This window comes from Leptodactylus fuscus, chromosome 6 (assembly GCF_031893055.1).
Source record: "Leptodactylus fuscus isolate aLepFus1 chromosome 6, aLepFus1.hap2, whole genome shotgun sequence".
Lineage (NCBI taxonomy): Eukaryota > Metazoa > Chordata > Amphibia > Anura > Leptodactylidae > Leptodactylus > Leptodactylus fuscus.
The window spans coordinates 37,408,305-37,429,530 of NC_134270.1; the positions used below are offsets into that span (position 1 = coordinate 37,408,305).

At 45.4% G+C, this 21,226-nt stretch overlaps 1 protein-coding gene across 1 annotated transcript; it reads left to right on the top strand.

The window, feature by feature from the left end:
- The first annotated feature begins 7,976 nt into the window (after positions 1-7,976).
- BUD13 (BUD13 spliceosome associated protein) lies at positions 7,977-20,244 on the top strand. Its single transcript, XM_075279753.1, has 11 exons — positions 7,977-8,121; positions 9,664-9,754; positions 10,371-10,455; positions 11,468-11,513; positions 13,448-14,646; positions 14,888-15,036; positions 15,696-15,795; positions 16,779-16,917; positions 18,061-18,245; positions 18,341-18,422; positions 19,786-20,244. Exons 1-11 carry the CDS (start codon positions 7,988-7,990, stop codon positions 19,877-19,879), a joined length of 2,304 nt encoding a protein of 767 aa, XP_075135854.1. The 5' UTR covers positions 7,977-7,987; the 3' UTR covers positions 19,880-20,244.
- The last annotated feature ends 982 nt before the right edge of the window (positions 20,245-21,226 follow it).

A 21,226-nucleotide genomic window follows, 5' to 3' on the forward strand; every position in this document is an offset into this window, starting at 1 on the left:
AGACCAGTGACTTCATGTTTATTGGTCACATGGCCTGAGTGTAGCTCAGTCCCATTCAAGTGAAAGGAGCTGAACTGCAATACTAAGCACAGTGGCATTGTACAGAGGTTGCAGCACTAATCCAAATGCGGCGGTCTCTTCAAACAGCTGATCAGTGGGGGTGCCTGAAGCCACGTCATCATTGTCTTGGTTTTTAGGCTGAGACCACACTTTGTGGAATACCTGCATTATTTTTATTTTATTGTTTTGGGGTTTTTTTGCTGTTGGGTTTTTGAGAAAAATACAGGAGTGTGTTAATCAAAAAGGGAGAAGTATAAAAGGAAGATCTTCTACTTTCTATTCATTATGAAGCTACTCAAGATATGGATGAAATGATATCAATAAAATTTGTGCTTATAATTTGCTGCAAGTAAATGTGTGGCGGGGGAGGGGGGAGTGCTGACGATTCACTAAAATGAATGATAAAGGGGTTGTCGCCAATTACAGGATAGGGGATACGATTGGATTGCTAGGGGGTCTGAGCTGTGATTGGGGGTGGGGGGGTGGTTGGGGGCAAAGGTTCAATGGGAATGCTGCAGGTCGTTGTCCCAATATCCTCATAGAAGTGAGTCATTGACATGCATGCACACCAGTGCTCTATTCACAAGGAGCATTTTGGGGCCCCTGTTCCCCTGAGCGATCTGACTCTTACCTCCTATCCTGTAGAGGGGGAATACGTGTCATTATGGCTCACTGCCTTTTAAAGCTTTATTTAAGTTGCATGGTACCAGGGTTGGTAGCGGGATCCTGCCCAAGTGCGATCTGTTTATCCTCCTGTGGAAGATGAATCTGTTACTGACATTGTTTTGTTCTTGAAAAGCAAAGCTGGTGTAATATACATGTACGAAAAGGTTCTAAGTTTCTTTTCAAATAAAATGAATGTGTTCTTTTACGTTTAGGACTCGAGTGTCAGATTTCTTTGGTAGTTTTTTGGCAGTACACCTATATGGGTAAACCTCTTCCATTCACTGCAAGGGTAACAGCAGCTGCACTAAGGTCACCTGGACACTATAGAATGTATGGAGCCCTCTGTTTGTAGCTCCATACACTTGAGGGTAAGTTCACACAGGGGTTTTTGGTCAGGATTTTGAGGCCATATCTGCCTCAAAATCCTGACCTGAAAAGACGGCTCCCATTGAAATCAATGGGAGCCGGTTGTTTTGGCTGCCGGAAAAAGAAGCAACATGCTCATTCCTTAGGGCATGCTCATTTGGGCCTAATCCGGAGAGGAGTGCGCGACTGGATGCCGATGCACTGCACCGGCATCCAGTCACTGCTACCCATATTTTGGTCCGGAACCTGAGGCGGCCTCCCATTGATTTCAATGGGTGGCGCTCGTATGCTGGCACCCATTCAAGTCAATGGGAGCTGTTTTTTATGCGCTCATTGTGAACGAGTTTTACGTTCAGAATGAGCGGAGTGTAATTCCGTGTGATGGCTCCCTTATGCTACTGGGCCTGGCAGCAGTCCTGAGCACCTAACTGGTGTAGAGGGTGAGTGTCAGCCTTTTGTGCAAACCCCCCCCCCCCATTCCCAAATTCAGATATTAATGGCCTATGCTGAGACTAGGCCTAAACAAAAAAATAACAGAAAATGTCTTTTGTAATATACTGATCCCCCTGCCAGTCTCTGTTGTTCCTGTTCTACCAATAACATGCGATGTCACTAGTGTTGATGGCGTCACCACTGCGGCCAGTGATTGACTACAGTGATCATCTGTTATGTTGATAAGTTATTACTGGAGGAGACTAGCCAAGGGGATTGGTAAGGGTGATATCACTTCTGTCGTTTTATAGCATTTTAATGCGGCATTCACACTCGCCCCGCAGTCCGCCCTTTGTGTTTCCGCCTTTAATCCCCTAAACTGCCATTGGTCAGTTTAAAAACCCGTTCATTTGAATGAGTTTTTAAAGCAAACTGCCAGTGCCCGTATGCAGCCTCTCCATGGGGGAAATCGTTTTTTTGGACCCGCACACAAAATGGTCGCACCTGAGCAGGCTCATAAACAAGCTGGTTGCTCCTGGGCAAATCCAAAGTCACAAGCTGACTGCTTCTGGGCAGACTGATATACATGCTGACACAAACCCACACACCGGCAGGCCAATACAGGAGCGACACAGGTTGCCCAGTCCTTGGGTCGCACCTTGCCAATGAATTTAATATCCACAGGGCTGCATGCATTGGCCACTAGGGGTAGCTCTAGCATTGAAAATTAAACAAAACAGAAAGGCAAATACATCTTAATTAGAGATGAGCGAGTAGTTAAATACTTGATAGTCGTTTCGAGTAGCCCCTCAATATTTGACTACTCGAATATCGAACCCTATTATACTCTATGGGGGAAAAATGCTCATTACAGGGGTAGGCAACATTCAATCAAATTGAACTTACCAAGTCCATGAGTGAGGGTCGGGCTGGATCCTCCGAGAAGTCTGCGCATGCCAGCACTACAAGAAAATGGCCGCTTACAGTCAAAGTGGCCATTTTCTTGTAGCGCGGGCATGCGAAGTTGGCTCTGCCCAGGCCCGATGCCTGGCAGAGTGATTTCAGAGCCGGAAGACGCTGCGGGGACGCTGCGCGGAGAAGTCTTCTAAAGGTAGGAGAAGAACCAGCGTTGATTGGCCAACTGTATAGCATTCGGACAATCAATGCTGGTTCTGCATCTAATTTTTCCATTCGAATAGCAAGTGGTAGTCGATCGAGTACAAGTATTTCGAATACCGTAGTATTCGATCGAATACCTACTCGATCGAATACTACTCGCTCATCTCTAATCTTAATAAATTTTGGATGTTCATACAACAGAATTGACTTCTTCAGTTTATGGTGTAAATTCATGTAAAGCACCATGGAATTAATGGTGCTATATAAATAAATAATAATAATAATAATAATAATAATGTAAATCTGTTGGATGGGTGGTGATGTCTTCCTGTCCAACCTAGCCCTGCTCACTTTCCTCAAAAGTGGTGAGATGATCAAAACTTACCAGTACACTGAAGTAAATTGTTTTCTTCTCTATCATAATATACACCATTTAAAGAGTTAATATGAGCTGCTCCACTAAATCCAGCACAGGTGGAATTTTCTCTCTAGCCCCCACCATTCCTGAGCCACAAGAACTGTTAGTTTTGATGCCTGATGTGCTGTTTAGTCTCTGTAATGTCAGGTGGTCTGTGTCAGACAAGGGGGCGTGATTCAGATCTCCCTCCTGACTCCTCCCTCCTGACAGTAGAGAGCCTAAATAGCATATCAGGCACTGAAAGTAACAGCACTAGTTGCACAGGAGTGGTGGGGGCTAGATAAGAAATATATCAGAATTAGTGGATCAGCATTATGATGTAAATGAAATAAACATACAGGATGAAGATAACTGTCTGTAGCTTCGGCTCAACTGCCCCTTTCTTTGAGTGGCCCCTTAATGTTTTGGAAATGGGTGGAGCACATAGTCTTGGTTAGAATGGGCCGCCCTGATTGTCATCAATCACTTTTTTAACCAATTGCTGACCAGAGTGAGGGTCTTTCTGATCTCCTGTCCCTACCATATCTACACCATTGTGTTGGGAGTGTGGCTGGTTGGTGGCCATTTTCGTAATATACCTTATTAGCCTATCTAAATTCCTTTTTATTATAAAACAGGCTGTAACCCTAAATCTGTACGCAGTTATATTGTAAATATGCTTAGGTGAAGAATTTACCAAAGGGGGGGGGATGGTATCTTCAGTTGTATACCACCTAGAAAAATGTTTCTGGATTCATATGGGAAGTTTTTGGACCGGATTTTTACGCGGAGGCCGACTCAGAATCCGGTCCAAAAAAACGGCTAGCCTCAACTGGATGTCGGTGTAGTGTATACAGTGCACCGGCATCCAGTCACGGCATGCCGCTCCGGACTAGGCCCAAATGAATGGGCCTTGTTGGGAGGGAGTGTCGAACCGCGGACGTCCGCAGTTGAATCAGCCGTGGAATCCGCCTCAAGAAAGGGCATGTTGCTTCTTTTCTGATCGAGTGGGAACAAACCGCTCACGGAAAAAGGAACCCATTGAATTCAACAGGAGGTGGTTTTTTGAGCCGGATTTTGATGCGGATTCCGAAGTTGTACATGTGTAGTGTGCGGGGGAATTAGGGGGCAGTCACATGGAGTAAAGTGGCGCTGATTCTGCCATGATAACTCGTGGCAGAATCAGCACTGATAAAAGGAATCCCATTGATTTCAATGTGATCCGCGTGGAAAATGGAACCTATTGAAGTCAATGGGAATCTTTTTATCAACGCTGATTCTGCCGCAAGTTATCATGGCAGAATCAGCGCCACTTTACTCCGTGTGAATGCCCCCTTGTATTGGAGTATGTGTATAGGCAGGTGAAAGGTAGGGGAATTAGATGTATGGATGTGGTGTACAATGGGACATTAGCTTCACACCAGTGATCGGGTTTCCGTTCTTTGGGTCACTTGCGGACTTGAAAAACAGAAACCCAATCCACTTAAAAAATGGAAATCCCTTTGTCTGTTTTTTAACCAGAATGGGGAGAGATGGAGTGGGGACAAGAAATGGGGCAGATGAAGGGGGATTTGAAACTGGGGGAGAAATGGAGGATGGGGGGGGGAGGAGACATGAAACTGGGGGTAGATGAATGGGGCACTTAAACTGGAGGGACATTAAACTGGGGACAACTGGAGGGGGCATTAAATCGTGAAGGTAGCTGGACCTGTCTGCCTCTAGTTGCCCCCAGTTTAATGTCCCGCTCAAGCTGCCCTAATTTATTGTCCCCCTCCAACTACCCCCACTGTTTAATGTCCCCCTCCAGCTGCCCCAGTTTCATGTCTCCTGTAGTTTCCGCCAGTTTAAACTGGGGCACCAGGAGAGGGTCCTAATACTGTGGGGTAGTTGGAAGGGGACATTATAATGTGGGGACATATAGTGTACGGGTGACTGTAGGAGGATTATACTGTTTGGGGGTACATGAAAAATGAATATAAAAGTGGGCGGAGCTGAATCTGCCACGGCGCGCTATGCGTGCAGCACATTTTGTCCCTCTTTCTGTTCTTCAAAAGTTTGTTGGTATGTTTAAGTGTTTTAGGCGAGGTTCACATTTGCATTAGATAAGTCTGTCATGGCTTTACAGTCTATGGGTTCCTCGGGGTTTGTGGGTAACCGCTTTTTTAACGGATAGGCTATCTGTCTTTCAAGTCCCCATGAGGAGCCGAACGACAGTGTAATCCTAAGGCCTCGTTCATACGGGACAGCGTATTTTGGTCCTGATTCTGTTGTGGGAAGCTGCGTCAGAATAGGACCAAAATGCAACTGTTGCGACTTCCAAATTAAATGGGCCTAGTCCGGAGGGTGCTGTTGCGAGGCGGACGCCGGGGCAGACTCAGCTGCAGAATCCGCCTGAAGAAAACAATACGAGTACTTTACAGTATCATGTGTATCTTTTGGTTCCCCTACTGTATTATGTCGTTCTTCGTGTGGCACCACAGTATTGAACAATCACACAAAAAAACTAATACCTCTCCCGGATCCCCCTGTGGTCGCTCCTGTCTCTGCTCCTGGAGACTTCAGTGACATCACTACATTGCAACGACTGCTCACAAGACACCGGGATCAGAGACGGGCCATATGGTGAAGCAGAGTGGACTCGCCCTTCTAGGAGCAGAGGATATGTCACCACATAACCGGACAGATTTACTGTTCACGAGTTTGTAGAAGTTTGGTGAGGACTCGTTCACATCAGCGCCCGATCTGCACTATGCAGGCATTTTTCAAGCCCATTCATTTGAATGGGTTTGAAAAGTGTCCGGCTGTGAGCGCCGGTGAGCGTTTTATGTGCTCCGTGGCGAAACCAATTTTTTTAACCAGACACAAAGTCAGACATGCAGGATGTTGTGTCCGGTTTAAAAAAAACAAAACGGTTTCACTGCGGAGAGCATAAAACGCTCACCGGTGCTCACAGCCAGACCCGGTCTGACAGGTTTCCGTCTTCTGCCGGCAGAAGACGGAAACCTGAGTACGGAGACCGGACGCTGGTGTGAACACAGCGTGACACCTGGGTTTATACGCTGTAACAAACCCTCACTGCTTATGACATAACCAATAAAGTTGCCGTCTCTCTTAGAAAACCCATTTTCATACTGCCCCAGGGAATTCTGAGGCAATAGAGGGGGTTCCTCCAGCCAGGACCCCCAACTATTACCCAGAATGGAAAAAGGCTAAAAGCAGAGCCTCTTGTTCTAGAAGACCCAACACATCCATGGGCAACCCATGACGACGATAAGTTGAACACATAAGCGAGTAAAGCAGGAGCTGTCACAGCTCAGCTCCTGCCTTACCGCTGCACTCCAGCTTCTGCATGTGTAGACGCAATGTGATGACATCACATCGCGCCTACAACTAGGTGAGTGACCGCGGAGAGAGCGGCGGGGGAGCGTTGGAAGGTGAGTATAAGTGGTTTTTGTGTTAAACATTGATGGGAACATAATGAAGGGGGCCATGAAACTGCGAGCAGATGAAGGGGGGTGGGGGGAAAGACATGAATCTGGGGGCAGAGAAGGGGGGACATGAATCTGGGGGCAGAGATGGAGGGGACATGAATCTGGGGGCAGAGAAGGGGGGACATAAATCTGGGGGCAGAGATGGAGGGACATGAATCTGGGGGCAGAGATGGAGGGGACATGAATCTGGGGGCAGAGATGGAGGGGACATGAATCTGGGGGCAGAGAAGGGGGGACATGAATCTGGGGGCAGAGATGGAGGGGGAGACATGAATCTGGGGGCAGAGATGGAGGGACATGAATCTGGCGGCTGAGATGGAGGGGGGACATGAATCTGGGGACAGAGATGGGGAACATGAATCTGGGGGCAGAGATGGAGGGGACATGAATCTGGGGGCAGAGATGGAGGGGACATGAATCTGGGGGCAGAGATGGAGGGGGAGACATGAATCTGGGGGCAGAGATGGAGGGACATGAATCTGGCGGCTGAGATGGAGGGGGGACATGAATCTGGGGACAGAGATGTGGGACATGAATCTGGGGGCAGAGAAGGGGGGACATGAATCTGGGGGCTGAGATGGAGGGGGACATGAATCTGGGGACAGAGATGGGGAACATGAATCTGGGGGCAGAGATGGAGGGGACATGAATCTGGGGGCAGAGAAGGGGGGACATGAATCTGGGGGCAGAGATGGAGGGACATGAATCTGGGGGCTGAGATGGAGGGGGACATGAATCTGGGGGCAGAGATGGAGGGGGACATGAATCTGGGGGCAGAGATGGAGGGGACATGAATCTGGGGGCAGAGAAGGGGGGACATGAATCTGGGGGCAGAGATGGAGGGACATGAATCTGGGGGCTGAGATGGAGGGGGACATGAATCTGGGGACAGAGATGGGGAACATGAATCTGGGGGCAGATGAAGGGTGTATATGAAACTGGGGGAGAGATAGAGGGGGGACATATAATTTACAGGTGACTGTAGGAGGATTATACTGTGTGGGGGGGCACATGGAAAATGAACGAGAATGGGCGGAGTCAACATAAAAGTGGGCGGAGCCAAATTTTCCGCGGGCTGCGCACCTTTTGCCCCTCTTTTCTGCTCTTCATTAGTTGGGAGTATGCAGTCCTCGCCCCGCCAACCCATCACAGCTTACACACCCGGAGCCTCTGGCATTTTCGGGTATAGCATAGAGCCTAGCGATACCTCTTATATATTGCCCCCTCTATGCCAGCCTGTACCCACTCACACGCTGCCTCTGCACTGCCCCAGCTGAGCACCGAACTATAAACCACAAGACCCCGCCCCTTCTTTGTAACCGCTCCACCCCTTCCAATGACATCATACCCGCCAGGCACCGCCCCATTCCACACGCGACTCTGCTGTACCGGAAGTTCTACTTTGTTAAAACTTACCCGGAAGTGATTGCTAGCCTGAACGTCCGCCCCAAGTAACATGGCTGCGCCCGCAACTAATCTGCAGGGACTCTCTAAAGCCGAATACTTGAAGCGCTATCTGGACCCCGGGAGTTTAGATGATGGACCGGCCAAGAAGAAGAAGAAAAAGAAGAAGAGGCCGGAGGGGAAGGGGTAAGATGATGATTGTGTACGGAGAGATCTCCCTCAGTGACAGAGCGGGCTGTAGTGCCCTCCGTGTGGTACTATAAGTCCCAGCAGACCTGTAGTTCAGTACCACTTATCCCCTAGTATCTGTGGCCGATGGCACTACATGCTTTACAGTATCAGTGTTCCCGCCCCCCGTTGTCAGACTTGTCACTGAGATGTGGCTTATACATGTCACCAGTAGGGGGAGACTGAACTGGGAGAATTTCCTTGTATTCTGCCCCCTGTAGGCTGGGTAGGTTTGTGGGGTCTGATCTGCCCACCAGCTAGGGCTGTATTGTGGTACTGGTCAGGTATATTTCCTGTGGACTCATTCATTGTCAGTGATGCTGTCACGGATCTATATCATAGCCATAGACTATAGGGAGCTCTGACCCCTCTCCCCAAAGAACTAACCCCCTCTCTAACTCCGCAGACCATGTATATGTCTAGTACACATTGCTAGGGTGACACGCTGACTAGATGACCCCTGTTGCCTCATTTCACTAACATTAGTGATTGGGGTCACCTTGTGGTCCTGATGATGCCACAACAACAACTTCAAGTCAAAAAAAAATTAGGGCAGCATAACCTTGAAGTTGTATTGCAGCACATTGAGGGTCACAATGCGACTCCATTTATAAACCTGTTGGTGAAGGAGCCGCTTGGCGATCTTTGGTCACACAACAGGATTGCGGCCAAAGTTGCCATGTGGCCCTAGCCATCATAGGTTTTAGTTCATTGCAAATAAGAGAACAAGAATGAGAAACCATGACATTGGCTTTCATTGTAAAACCAGTGCAGGTGCTTGACCACTGTGATCTGGCACCTGGAGGAAAGAGAAGATGAGTGACTTATTTTATATGACCCACACAGATCCCCTTTAATTGTTCTGTAATTATATTATAATTGCAATTCTGTCACTAGAACCCAGTATATCAACCCGAATGTCTATGTAAATGACCTCTTTGAAGCAATGAAGCCATTGATGTTCCTCAAATGTCATAAGCAGCAATGCCTTCATTACACCATAGAACTTGTTTACTTATTAAGGAATAGCCTTAAGAAAGGCTATCCTTCTCTTACCTTTATTATTCTGAGCCGCGCCACCGTTCCTCGGAAATATCTTCTTTCTTCCATATGTAAATTCTGTTTCTTTATTTTCCCTATGTTTCTCTATTGTGAGCTGCACACTACTTTCACTAGGAGGATTGTAGTGTGTGGATCTTATATAGCTACATAGTAGATGAGGTTGGATGAAGACACAGGTCCATCAAGTCCAACCTATAACCCTATAAAGTTGATCCAGAGGAAGGCTAAAAAAAAACCCATAAGACTGATGCTCATTGCTTCATGTCAGTGTAAAAAATTAATTTTCGACTCCAAATTCGGTAATCAGTATAAAACCCTGGATCAACCAAAAATCTAAAACCCGTAACCTGACAATCAAACGTTTAGTTAGGACTGGCTTTTACAGTCAGCAGCACAATTCTGTTCTGTTACTACAGTAACTTCTCTTCTTATGTGTAGGATGCGGATAGTAGATGATGATGCAGAAGACTGGAAGAGGGAACCTGTAAAGAAGGAAGAACCTGTGGAAGAGGAGGATGACCAGCCAGTGGTAAGTCCCTGTAATTCATCCATAAGGACTCCTTCACACGGGGCAAGAGCTTTTGACGCCGAATCCACCTCAGAATCCGCCCCCTCACAATAGAGGTCTATATAGACCGCTAGCTTTCTTGTTTCCGTGCGCAGTATGTTCCGGCTCATGGAAAAAAGAAGTGAGCTGCCCTTTCTTCAGGCAGATTCCGCGGTTGATCCAGCACCGGCGTCCACCTCGCAGCAGCACCCTCCGGACTAGGCCTATTCATTTGGGCCTACTCCGGAACGGGAACCCGAGACAGTTGCAGCAGGCGCATTTTGGTCCTATTGTAACACGGCTTCTCGCATCAAAATCAAGACCTAAATACGCGTTCCCGTGCCCTGTGTGAACTAGCCCTAAGGAAATACAGCATCTGAATCGGATTGTTTCTGCAGCTCACACAGGGCTTTCTGCAAGCCCTATTCTTATGCATGGAACGATCACAGAAATTTCTGCAGCAGATTTACTGCATGTGATATAAGTCAAAACAAGGTGTGGAAAGGAGAGAATGTTTATGGCTTCATAAATTGCATCAAAAATCTGAAGACCCCCTGTTGAAGTTATTGATCAGATGATACTTTCCTCTGTTGAACAGGTGGCAGAGTTTGTAGATGAACGTCCAGAGGAGATCAAGCGCATGGAAGAATTCAGAAACAGCAATAAGTGGAGAGTGATAAAAGGTACAATTTACGTACTATGTTTGCATCATCTTAATCTACGGAAGCCCCATTGATTTTAGTGTTAACTGTGTATTGCTAGCCTGGTAGTGCTCTAGGGCTGCCCAGTTTCCCACAGCCTATAGATGATTTCTGGGAGTCACATGATCGGGGGCTTTTAGGACACGCATCTTTGAGATCATTTTTTACTATAAAGCAGTGGTTCTTAACCTTGTTTGAGATACCGAACCCACCAGTTTCATATTCACATTACCGAACCATTCTTTAATGATAAATTAAATATGATTTTTTTTTCCAAATTCAAGACATGGGTATATGTTTTTTAACTAGTACACAAAATGAATGTGCATATGGCCTAGGGTTCGATCGAACCCCGGTTAAGAACCACTGCTTTAAAGGGTTTTTCCTTACCAAACACTTTATTATTTATACACATTGACTTGACTGCTTGACAGGGGTCCCCAAGTCTCTTCTGTGTATATAGGCAGTAGTATGCATGCATGACCACCATAATCTTCTGTAGGACCGAAAAACTATTGTACTCAGCTTTCTCTGTTATTCTGATAGAAGTGAATGGAGTGTTCATCACACGTGTACTACATGCTTCATTTACATATTTGACTATGCTGCTCCTCTTCTCATGATTTGTGGGTATCCCAGCAATCATACAGTTGTTGGGGTTTTTCAGCATTAGACAGTAGAAAGCGGCTATATCTATCAGGAGCGCCATTGGTGGTGCTCCAGGTGCTGGGACCTTCACCGATCATGAGGACTGGGATCCAAGTCCTTGGTCTGATTGTATCTCGTTATGCATGTAAAAACAATGCATTTAATGAGTGTAGCACCGGTGTGGATAGCCAAATACAGCTCTCATGATCTCTGTCAGTCCTAATGACTCCCAGCAGTTAGACTCCAAGTGACTGTACATTTATTCATCTGTACTGTGGATCCGCACTTATCCTACAATTATAAGTGTTGAGGAAGAGACTGACTACAATTGACTGTTTTATTGTAGGTGATGAGTCCCCTGAAGATGAAAGATCACAGGAGGAAGATTCAAGGTAATGCAGCATAAGCTGCTGAATGAGCTTTATCTAACAGAATTCTGGTTCAGTCTGTGCTATATAACTAGCGTGCACGGCATTTATTATATGTTTCAGGAATTTTGTACACCTTACTCTACAAGGGAGGGCGACATGGTTAAATATATGTGTGACTTGACCAGGGAAGTTGGTATAGTGGAAGATGCAGTAACATGCCAGACTTTTTGCATGAGCAGAGACAATTGGTGGTGCAAAGTTCGAGAAAGTAACTTAACATGTGTCAAATTTATCATCCAGTGTCAGCCACTGTGATAAATCTGACATGTACTATGTGATCAAAAGTATCCGGACACTTGGCTGAAAATGACTTACAAGTTCATGGCGTCCTCCACCGGTAATGCTGGAATTCAATATGGTGTTGGCCCACCCTTAGCCTTGATGACAGCTTCCACTCTCGCAGGCATACGTTCAATCAGGTGCTGGAAGGTTTCTTGGGGAATGGCAGCCCATTCTTCACGGAGTGCTGCACTGAGGAGAGGTATCGATGTAGGTCGGTGAGGCCTGGCACGAAGTTGGCGTTCCAAAACATCTCAAAGGTGTTCTATAGGATTCAAGTCAGGACTCTGTGCAGGCCAGTCCATTACAGAGATGTTATTGTGGTGTAACCACTCCGCCACAGGCCGTGCAGTATGAACAGGTGCTGAATCGTGTTGAAAGATGCAATCGCCATCCCCGAATTGCTCTTCAACAGTGGGAAGCAAGAAGGTGTTTAAAACAGCAATGTAGGCCTGTGCTGTGATAGTGCCACGCAAAACAACAAGGGGTGCAAGCCCCCTCCATTACCGATGGAGGGCGCAACGAACTTGTAAGTCGTTTTCAGCCGGGAGTCTGGATACTTTTGATCACATAGTGTGTCTGTAGGATGTCTAGTTTAGGTCTATACTGAATCTAAACAGGATCAGTCTGTCTTCTCTATTATTTCTCTTCTATGAAACACGTATAGTTAGTAAAACCAAAATGAAATAGCCAATAAATTCTTCTTAGTATAGGGCTATACTATGATTAGATTGAGATGGCTTGGCCTCCTTGAGTAGCATAGCAAGTAATGTTGGTGATGGGAGATATTTCGGACTGGACAAATCATATTTCCACTTTTTGAATACTTTTGTACATCTATAAATCAAATATAACCTCCGCATGTAAGGTGGCTGTGTGTGGATTTCCAGTTTTAATTCAATTAAGGAATTTATCAACGTCTTTACTCCAGTTTTCTGGCATGGATATTTGTAAATGTGACTCCTCTTTGGCTCTTTGTTACACCAAAGGTGCACTACACCCCCCTGTTTTGCACCTCACTTGATTGTGAGTGGAAAACAGGAAGGGGCGACTTATTTATTATAACTCACACCAGTTTTCTAGCATGAATTAGACAGGAATTCTATACCAGTTCCTGACATAGACTTCCATTCTGGCGCTCGACATGCGCCTGATTTAATAAGAAACTAAAGCCTCTTGATAATTCAGGCATGTCATGTGCCTGATGGGGCCTTTATTAAGATTAGAAGCTTATACTAGTGAGAACACTTGTCAAAATAGCCAGTTACTACATTACAAAGTATAAAGCTGAGGCGATGAGATACATAAGAACAAAATGGTGTTTTCCTGTGTACATCACTCTTTATTCAGATATGTGAGCACAGACTTCTACATCTTTTTTTTATTTTTTTATTTTAAGGTTTAGCAATAAACTGGTTAGTTTTTAGTAAGTTATCATTTATATGTTAGTGATAGATCATTATTACTTGGTTTAGTGAAAGTCACACATATATAACATAGCCATGATATTTCTTTACCACTAGGTGCTGCGGTAAAGAAATATTATAGCTATGCCATAAAATTGCATTGCTGTGCCACACATTACATTAATTACCCTATTTTCATTCCATCTATAGGGCCAGAGAAGATGTCTCTACATTGGCTAAGACTGGTCGTAGTTCTCCTGCCTATTCAGACCATTCTCCAAAAATCACCAGACACGACTCTCCTGACCCTTCTCCACCACGTAGAGCCAGGCATGACTCTCCTGACCCGTCTCCACCTCGCAGGGCCAGGCATGACTCGTCAGACCCTTCTCCACCCCGTAGAGCCAGGCATGACTCTTCAGACTCTTCCCCTCCACCAAAAAGATTACAGACTTCCCCCAAAAAGGGCAGACGGGGCTCTCCAGATGCCACCCCACCCAGGAAAGGCAGACGTGGCTCTCCTGATGCCTCGCCTCCGAGGAAAACCAGACGAGGTTCTCCAGAGGCCACGCCTCCCAGGAAAGGAAAACGTAGCTCTCCCGGTGCCTTGCTTTCCAGAAAAGGCAGGCAGGATTCCCCGGACATCTCACATCCCAGGAAGGGCAGATGGGACTCCCCAGATGCTTCCCCACCCAGGAGGGGCAGGCGGGACTCCCCAGATGCTTCCCCACCCAGGAGGGGCAGGCGGGACTCCCCAGATGCTTCCCCACCCAGGAGGGGCAGACGGGACTCCCCAGATGCTTCCCCACCCAGGAGGGGCAGACGGGACTCCCCAGATGCTTCTCCACCCAGGAGGGGCAGGCGGGACTCCCCAGATGCTTCCCCACCCAGGAGGGGCAGACGAGACTCCCCAGATGCCTTTCCATCTAGGAAAGGTAGACGGGTCTCTCCAGATGCTTCGCCGCCTAGGAGGAACAGACAGGACTCCCCAGATGCTTATCCACCCAGGAGGGGCAGAAGGGACTCTCCCAACGTTTCCCCACCCAGGAGGGGTAGACGAAACACCCCCGATGATTCACCACCAAGAAGGCGCCGGCATGACTCTTCAGATGCTTATCCACCCAGGAAAGGTAGACAAGATTCTCCTTCTCCTCAAAAGCATCTCAATCCCTCTAAAAACAGCAATTCCTACTATACAGACACTTCTCGGAGAAATAGAAATATCTCCCCAAATGAGCAAAAAGAAAGGCGTGACAAAATTTTGGACACTTATTCCACAGGATCAAAACGTAATGCAAAGAAATCTCATCGAAATTCTCCACATTCCTCATTGCGACATGATTCTGATTCTGACCTTTCTCCTCCTCGAAAGAGAGCGCTGTCACCACCACGAGATAGTCGGAGAAAAGGTGCGTATGAATTATTTCTAGAAGTTATAGAAGGATGGTTATGTCTTTTTATAAACGTAAATCACAACGCAGTGCAGGATCTGCACATGACAGACCGTGGTGGCGACCAGTGAGTTCTACTTACTTGCGTTGGGATCTGTTGGATTCCATCTTGCTTTTAGTTACTTTGATTTTTCTTTATATTTTAGCTTTGACTGCATTGACTTACAGTTTCATTAGTCCCTCTTCTGTTTTCAAGCAGCACCACAGAAAGATTCTCGGCGTACTCAACCAAAAAGTTCAGATTCTGACTTATCTCCTCCTCGTCAAGTACAAAGAAGAGGTTCTGATTCAGATTTGTCGCCACCCCGACGCAGAGCTGAACCTGAAAAAAGGGGCAACACATCCCAGGTATAAACATACTGAATGGGACTTTTTATAGTAGATATTTGGACTCCATTTTTTAAACATAGACCTTAAATGCCGAAATCCTCCATGTTTTCCAAGGAAAAAAAATTAGATATGAATAAGGCTTTAGAAGGGTTTTTCAATAAGTTGATTATTGGCAGCTTCCCTGCTTGGCCTTCCAGCCTGTAGGGAAACCTGGCAGACAACAAGGTTAGGACTGTCAATAGGCCATCAGTATTAGAAAGTGGATAACCCCTTTAGGCTGAGGCCCCACATTGCGGAAATACATTGGAATGGTAAAGGCCACAAAAAAAATAAGTACAACTTGTCCTGCAAAAAACAAGACTTCATAAGCCTATGTAAATGAAAATTTTGAAAGTCAAGGAGAAAAAAAGTAGTACAAAAACACAAATTGGTTGTGTCAGGGAAAGGTTCAAGGCGTTGTCCAACTTCTATTTTTTGGTTATTTAATAGCCCTGCTAGTGGGACATAGACCTAATAAGGCCGTACCTCTTCCTGGGTCCCAGGTTCCAGCAGTGCCAGTTTCTTTAGTCTATATTCTTTAGTATATATATATCTCAGCTGACATCACTAATCTATCCATCTATCCATCTATCCATCCATCCATCCATCCATCCCATATCTATCTATCTCCACTTTAGATGCTGTCAGGGGGCAGAGCTGGCCTGGTGTCTGCAAAGGTTCTGAGAGAAGAGAAAGAAGAACAGAGGAGAGCAGAGAAAAGTAACAAGAATTTGGAGGGTAAGTGGAAAATATTCTGTGTGGTTTCTGTTTCCGAGGGGTCTCTTGAGGTTGATGCCAGGTTTTTACTAACTGGCAGAAATCCCTATTTGTCCCTTTGAATACTTTGGGTGTTGCAGAAGTGAGATTTTCTTAGTACAACAGGCATGTGATCCCCAAGTGCACCATAAAATCATTTGTGCAACTTTTCGTGGATCAGTTTTGGTGTGAATCCACATTAGAATGGTAAAATTGAGCGATGTGGTGAATGGTCTGATCGAGGGAAAGAAAAATCCATTGAAAATGGTCCTGTGGGTGAAAACAACTCTTCAATGAAGGGAGTCGGAGGAGGATGTCTAGCATCAGTCTAAAGAACGGCCAGAGCACAGTCAAGCAAATTGCAGCCAAAACCCTTAAGTCTCCAGTAGGCAGAGGAGCAGTAATAGTACCACCCATCTGTGGAAAAACATTGCGGGGTCGGGGTATTTTAGATTCCCGGTGCACCATGTTAATGAGAGGGTCAGAATTTAGCAAAAGCAATATAAATCAATTAACCCTTCCTATTAGGTGTCACCAGTTTAGGCTCATGAAGGTGGGGTCATGGCGGGGGAAAGGTTTTCTTGGCATTCCCCCAGACATATATATATATATATATATATATATATATATATATATATATATATATATATATATATATATATATATATATATATATTGTACTTGCATGCTCTGAATTCCTACCAGAACGGTATACTGTATTCATGAATGTACAGCCATGGATGTCTGATTTGTAGGACTGTTCTAACACTCTTCTCTTTAATACATATTCTTCCCTCACACCTCCACAGCAGCTCTGACACAAAGGTTCCCCCATCCCCAGGGACAGGAAGCAACATTTAAGAGGTCCCTCCTCTTACCTTCATTTGTTTCCTGCCGTGTGGACTGGGGGTGCAGCACAATGTGTAGGATTGTTCTAACACACTCTTCTTTAATACATATTTCAGATGACTCCAGGAATACAGAGACAGTGTTTCGAGACAAAAGCGGCAAACGCAGAGACTTAAACTCTGAACGTGAACAGCAACTGCAGAAACAGGCCCAACAGGAGAAGAAGGATCAGATGTATGCCAAATGGGGCAAAGGGTAAGTTACAAAATGGACCGGAGCCCTAATAACCCCAGAGATGTAAAAACGTATAATTGAAAATGATTGGATTTAAAGGGGTTTTCCACAGCACTTTTTCTCTTAACTTTTCTGGTGCCTTTGCAGAAAAGTTTTAGTTTAGAAATGTGTGAAAGGCTTCGTTTACAACTAGAGCTGTGCGGTCAGTAGGTCAATCCTCCGATGCCTCTATTTTTCCACAGCCTGACTACGACTCCTTCTTAAATGGCTGGCAACCATTATTAGTCAGAACCGTAAACATCCTCTAACTCACTAAGTCGCGTATCACATTGAAACCAATAGGGACAAAAGCAGCCCATTCATTTCAATGGGGAGCGCTCGTATGCCGGCTCCCATTGAAATGAATGGGATCTGCTTTGTACGTGCTGATTCTGAACGTGCTTTACGTTCAGAATCAGCTCAGCATATACTTAGTGTGAATGCACCCTTATAGTCTGAAAAAATATGGTAAATTGATAACCTCTAGTCATATACTGTATGAGGGCAAAAAATAAAGGGGGTCATATACTCTGTGGAGGCAAAAACAATGGGGCCATAATATGTGTTAGGGGCTAGTAAACCATGTCATGTGATATCCGTTTGGTCTGTCCTCAGCTGGATGGTGTCCAGTACTCTCTAGCTGGGGAATACTGTGGACCATGTGGACAATATGTTCCCCTAAGCATTGAACTAGCTATAAATGTAACTACACCTAACTAGCTTGGCTCCATTTATACAGTCACTGAATTACTAACTGCCCTCTGAAGGCAACCATAAGGCTGATTTGGCCCTTGGCAAAAATTACTTTGACACTCCTGGTCTCCACCATACTCTTTGGGCTGAACACATCAGCTTCAGCTTCTTAAAGCTCTCTGCTGGTCCCAGTCTGGCGTCCTGGCTTTTTAGCTCTTGGAACTTGTTCATATTTGAGAAGTTCCTTCTCAGACTGCAGCATGGAGCCCAAGAAGTCCAGCTACTAGAGCTTTGTACAGACGCCTCATTCACATTGAATTCTTATCCGTTGTGACTCTTCAGAATCTCTATCATCTTCAATGTTCTCAGTGTAAAACTTGCTTTAGAAGCCATGCTTTATGTGGTGATGATATGCTTCTTTTTTTTCCTTAGCTTGGCCCAACAGGAACAACACCGTCAGAATATGGAAGATGCCGCCTTAGAGATGTCAAAACCTCTTGCTCGGTACATTGATGATGAAGACCTGGACCGCATGCTGCGCGAACAGGAGAGAGAGGGAGACCCCATGGCAAAGTTCCTGAAAAAGAAGATGGATAAGGAAAGCAAAGGGAAGAAAGGTAAAAGGATAATTCCATGGGTATTTAGCAGAACTGTGTAGTGTTATAGCGGTGTGATCATATTGTGACTCTTTCTTTGAAATCTATTTTTGTAGAGCGCCCAAGATACAAGGGTCCTAATCCTCCACCCAACAGATTCAATATATGGCCCGGGTACCGCTGGGATGGTCTGGACAGGTAAGTGACATTAGCTAATTCATTATCACTGTTACAGACAGGTCATAGTTTATCTTGCCTATACAATTTGTAACATAACGTGGGGATTATATATCTCAAGTAATTTGGTGGTCTGGGGTATTTGAGATGTTCCCCCATGTTCCCTTGGCCAGGCGAGTGCTGGATGGTATTGATACCCCACACAGTATTTAGGCTGTGTTCACATGTTCTGGGTGTATGTTGTGTTTTGGGGGTTTGCCACCATACAACTCCAGTGTATGTTCTGCTTCTCATTCACGTCCATGAAAGTGGGCTCATAAGCTCTGCCGCACTTACCCAATATTTAAACCCTTCTGCTTTTGACTGCTATTGATTATGGTTCTGCCAAAGTGGAGGACGGTCTTTGAATAGCGACCATCAGCATCAGTTAAGGTGTTACCTAAGGAACTTCCACCTATTAAGGTATACATATTAATGTATCATAAATGGTTTTAGGTTTGGAGGTAGGTACCTCTGATGAAATCTACATGGGAAAGTACAGGCTACACAGGTGCTCTGCCATTTTTGCACTGTCCATCTTGCGTCCATCGCTGTGCTTTGAGGAGCGCCCCACGGACAGTACAAGGCTATGTTAGAGTACAGTCGGGGGGAGAGGGTAATCGTTCCTCATAGCCCATCGCTGATGCTAGGCTGTAAGACTCACCCTTCTGACAATGGGAACATATCAATGCTGAAAAGAACGGGAATGATATCTGCGGCTCATGGCTGCAGGGTGGAAAGCCAACAGTGCGCTGAATTCAATACACTGTTGGCTTCTAGCTGTATAAAATACCTCACATCTATGAGGGTGTGAATGGGACAAAGCTACATGTAGTACCATGGGTAACCACTACATAATGGATGGCACTGTGCCTGGTAATGATGAGGCTGCAGCTGTCGCACCAAATGAATGGTAGGTGTGCCAAAAATAAGATCCCCATCAGTCTGTCATGGTTGAATTGTCCTAAGGATAGGCCATCAATGTCAAAAGTTAAAGGGATATTCCAATTAGAGCAAGTTACCATCTAACCAAAGGATAATGGGTAACTTGGTGAATGCTGGGTGTTCCATTGCTGGGTCCCCACATTTCTCGAGAACGGAGGTGTTGAATGCTCATGCAGCACATTCCGCTTTTTCCATTTGCCGGAGCTAGCCTAGTGACTGGTATATCTAGCAGTCCCCATTCAAATGAACGGAGCGGTGCACGCTGTACGACCAGCCGCTCCATTCAAAACTGGAACGCCAAATAACTTTGAATACGGGGTAACTTGCTATAACTGGGACACTCCTTTAAATTCTGAATAGGATGTGACTTGACTGCGCCGGTCTTTTATCTTCCCTCCAGGTCCAATGGATTTGAGAACCAGCATTTTGCAAGGGTTGCAGAAAAGAAAGCTGTACAGGAGGCTGCTTACAAGTGGAGCGTAGAAGATATGTGAAGTCACATGGCGTCACTGGTCAGAGCACTGGACAGGACCATGTCCTACGTTAACACTCTAAATCCTGTATATTTATCTTATCTTTTCTGTATTAGCTCCCTATAGGGGCCCTCACTGAATGCGAGGTGTGAATACTGTTCATGTGGTGGAATATCCTCCTGGTTGACTCGGCAGCTCTTGCGTTTCTTAGCGGTCCTATAGTATACAGTTTCCGTCTTACCTCTGAAGCATGTGATGGACTCTTCTATTATGTGTATTACCTGATGGACTATTGTAGAGCTGTGGTTTATCTACCCCATGGGTACGCATCACTACATGCGCTCCTCTCAGTTCCAAGAGGATGTCATTCGGTAGAGGGGAGAAAATCCAGGATTTTTTTTTTTTTTTTTTTTTTTAATAAGTATTTTAGCCAAATTCCTTTTCCCAAAAAATTTTCTTTCATGGGGAAGAGATGAGAATTTCTATTATGCAAGTTAAATGTTTGTATTCTTGTTCCTGTACAGTTGCGTTCTTGTTTTATGATGGTTATATGTAGGTACACGGCAGCAGTATTCTTCACCTGCAAATTTCTATTTTTCTTGTTTTAATGAGAGAAAAAAAAACATAAAAAATAAATTTTTATAAAACGGTAGACTTATGTCTCCTCATGTTAATAACACACTGGTACAAAGCTCTGTAAAGTACTGCACTCAGTGGAGGGTACTGTAATATTACAGAGGGATTTTGGGAAGTTGAGGATTAGGGTGGATGTTCCACAGCAGATGGAGTGCCAAAAGTTGCTGATCCCTGATTTAGAGGGAATACCAAATGTGGATTCTTTACAGCAAGTGCAGTGAGACTGGTTATAGGGATTGTCCCAGGGTCAACTCTTATTAACAGGAAGGTTGCTATGTCTGATCACTGTGGGTCCTGTGTCCACCAGTTACAGGGGTTTTTCCATCCCCCACCCCACCCAATTCATGCTCAACAGGACACTGAAGTATCACAATACTTATGTGGATCAGATAATATGCACATGCCTGCACTGAATTACTCAGTGTTATCTCTGTGTTTACATAGAGAAATAACAGACTTGGCTTTATCGGCAAACTGCAATTATCTGAACTGATTGTCCTTCTGGCAGAGCGGTGAGTGACATTGCTTGTCCTATCTCACAGGTCCGTGGTTATAGCAGCGGAATAAGTTCACATAGCAGGCAAACAAAGCAGCTTTTCTAAAGCAATATAGTTAGGAAAAGTCTTCAATTTATATAAGCTACCAGTATAGATAGAATCCTTGAGATGGGACAACCCCTTTAAATGGGGTGGTGGTCCAGAATGCAAGCTGCTGCTCCCTTCAAAGTTACTG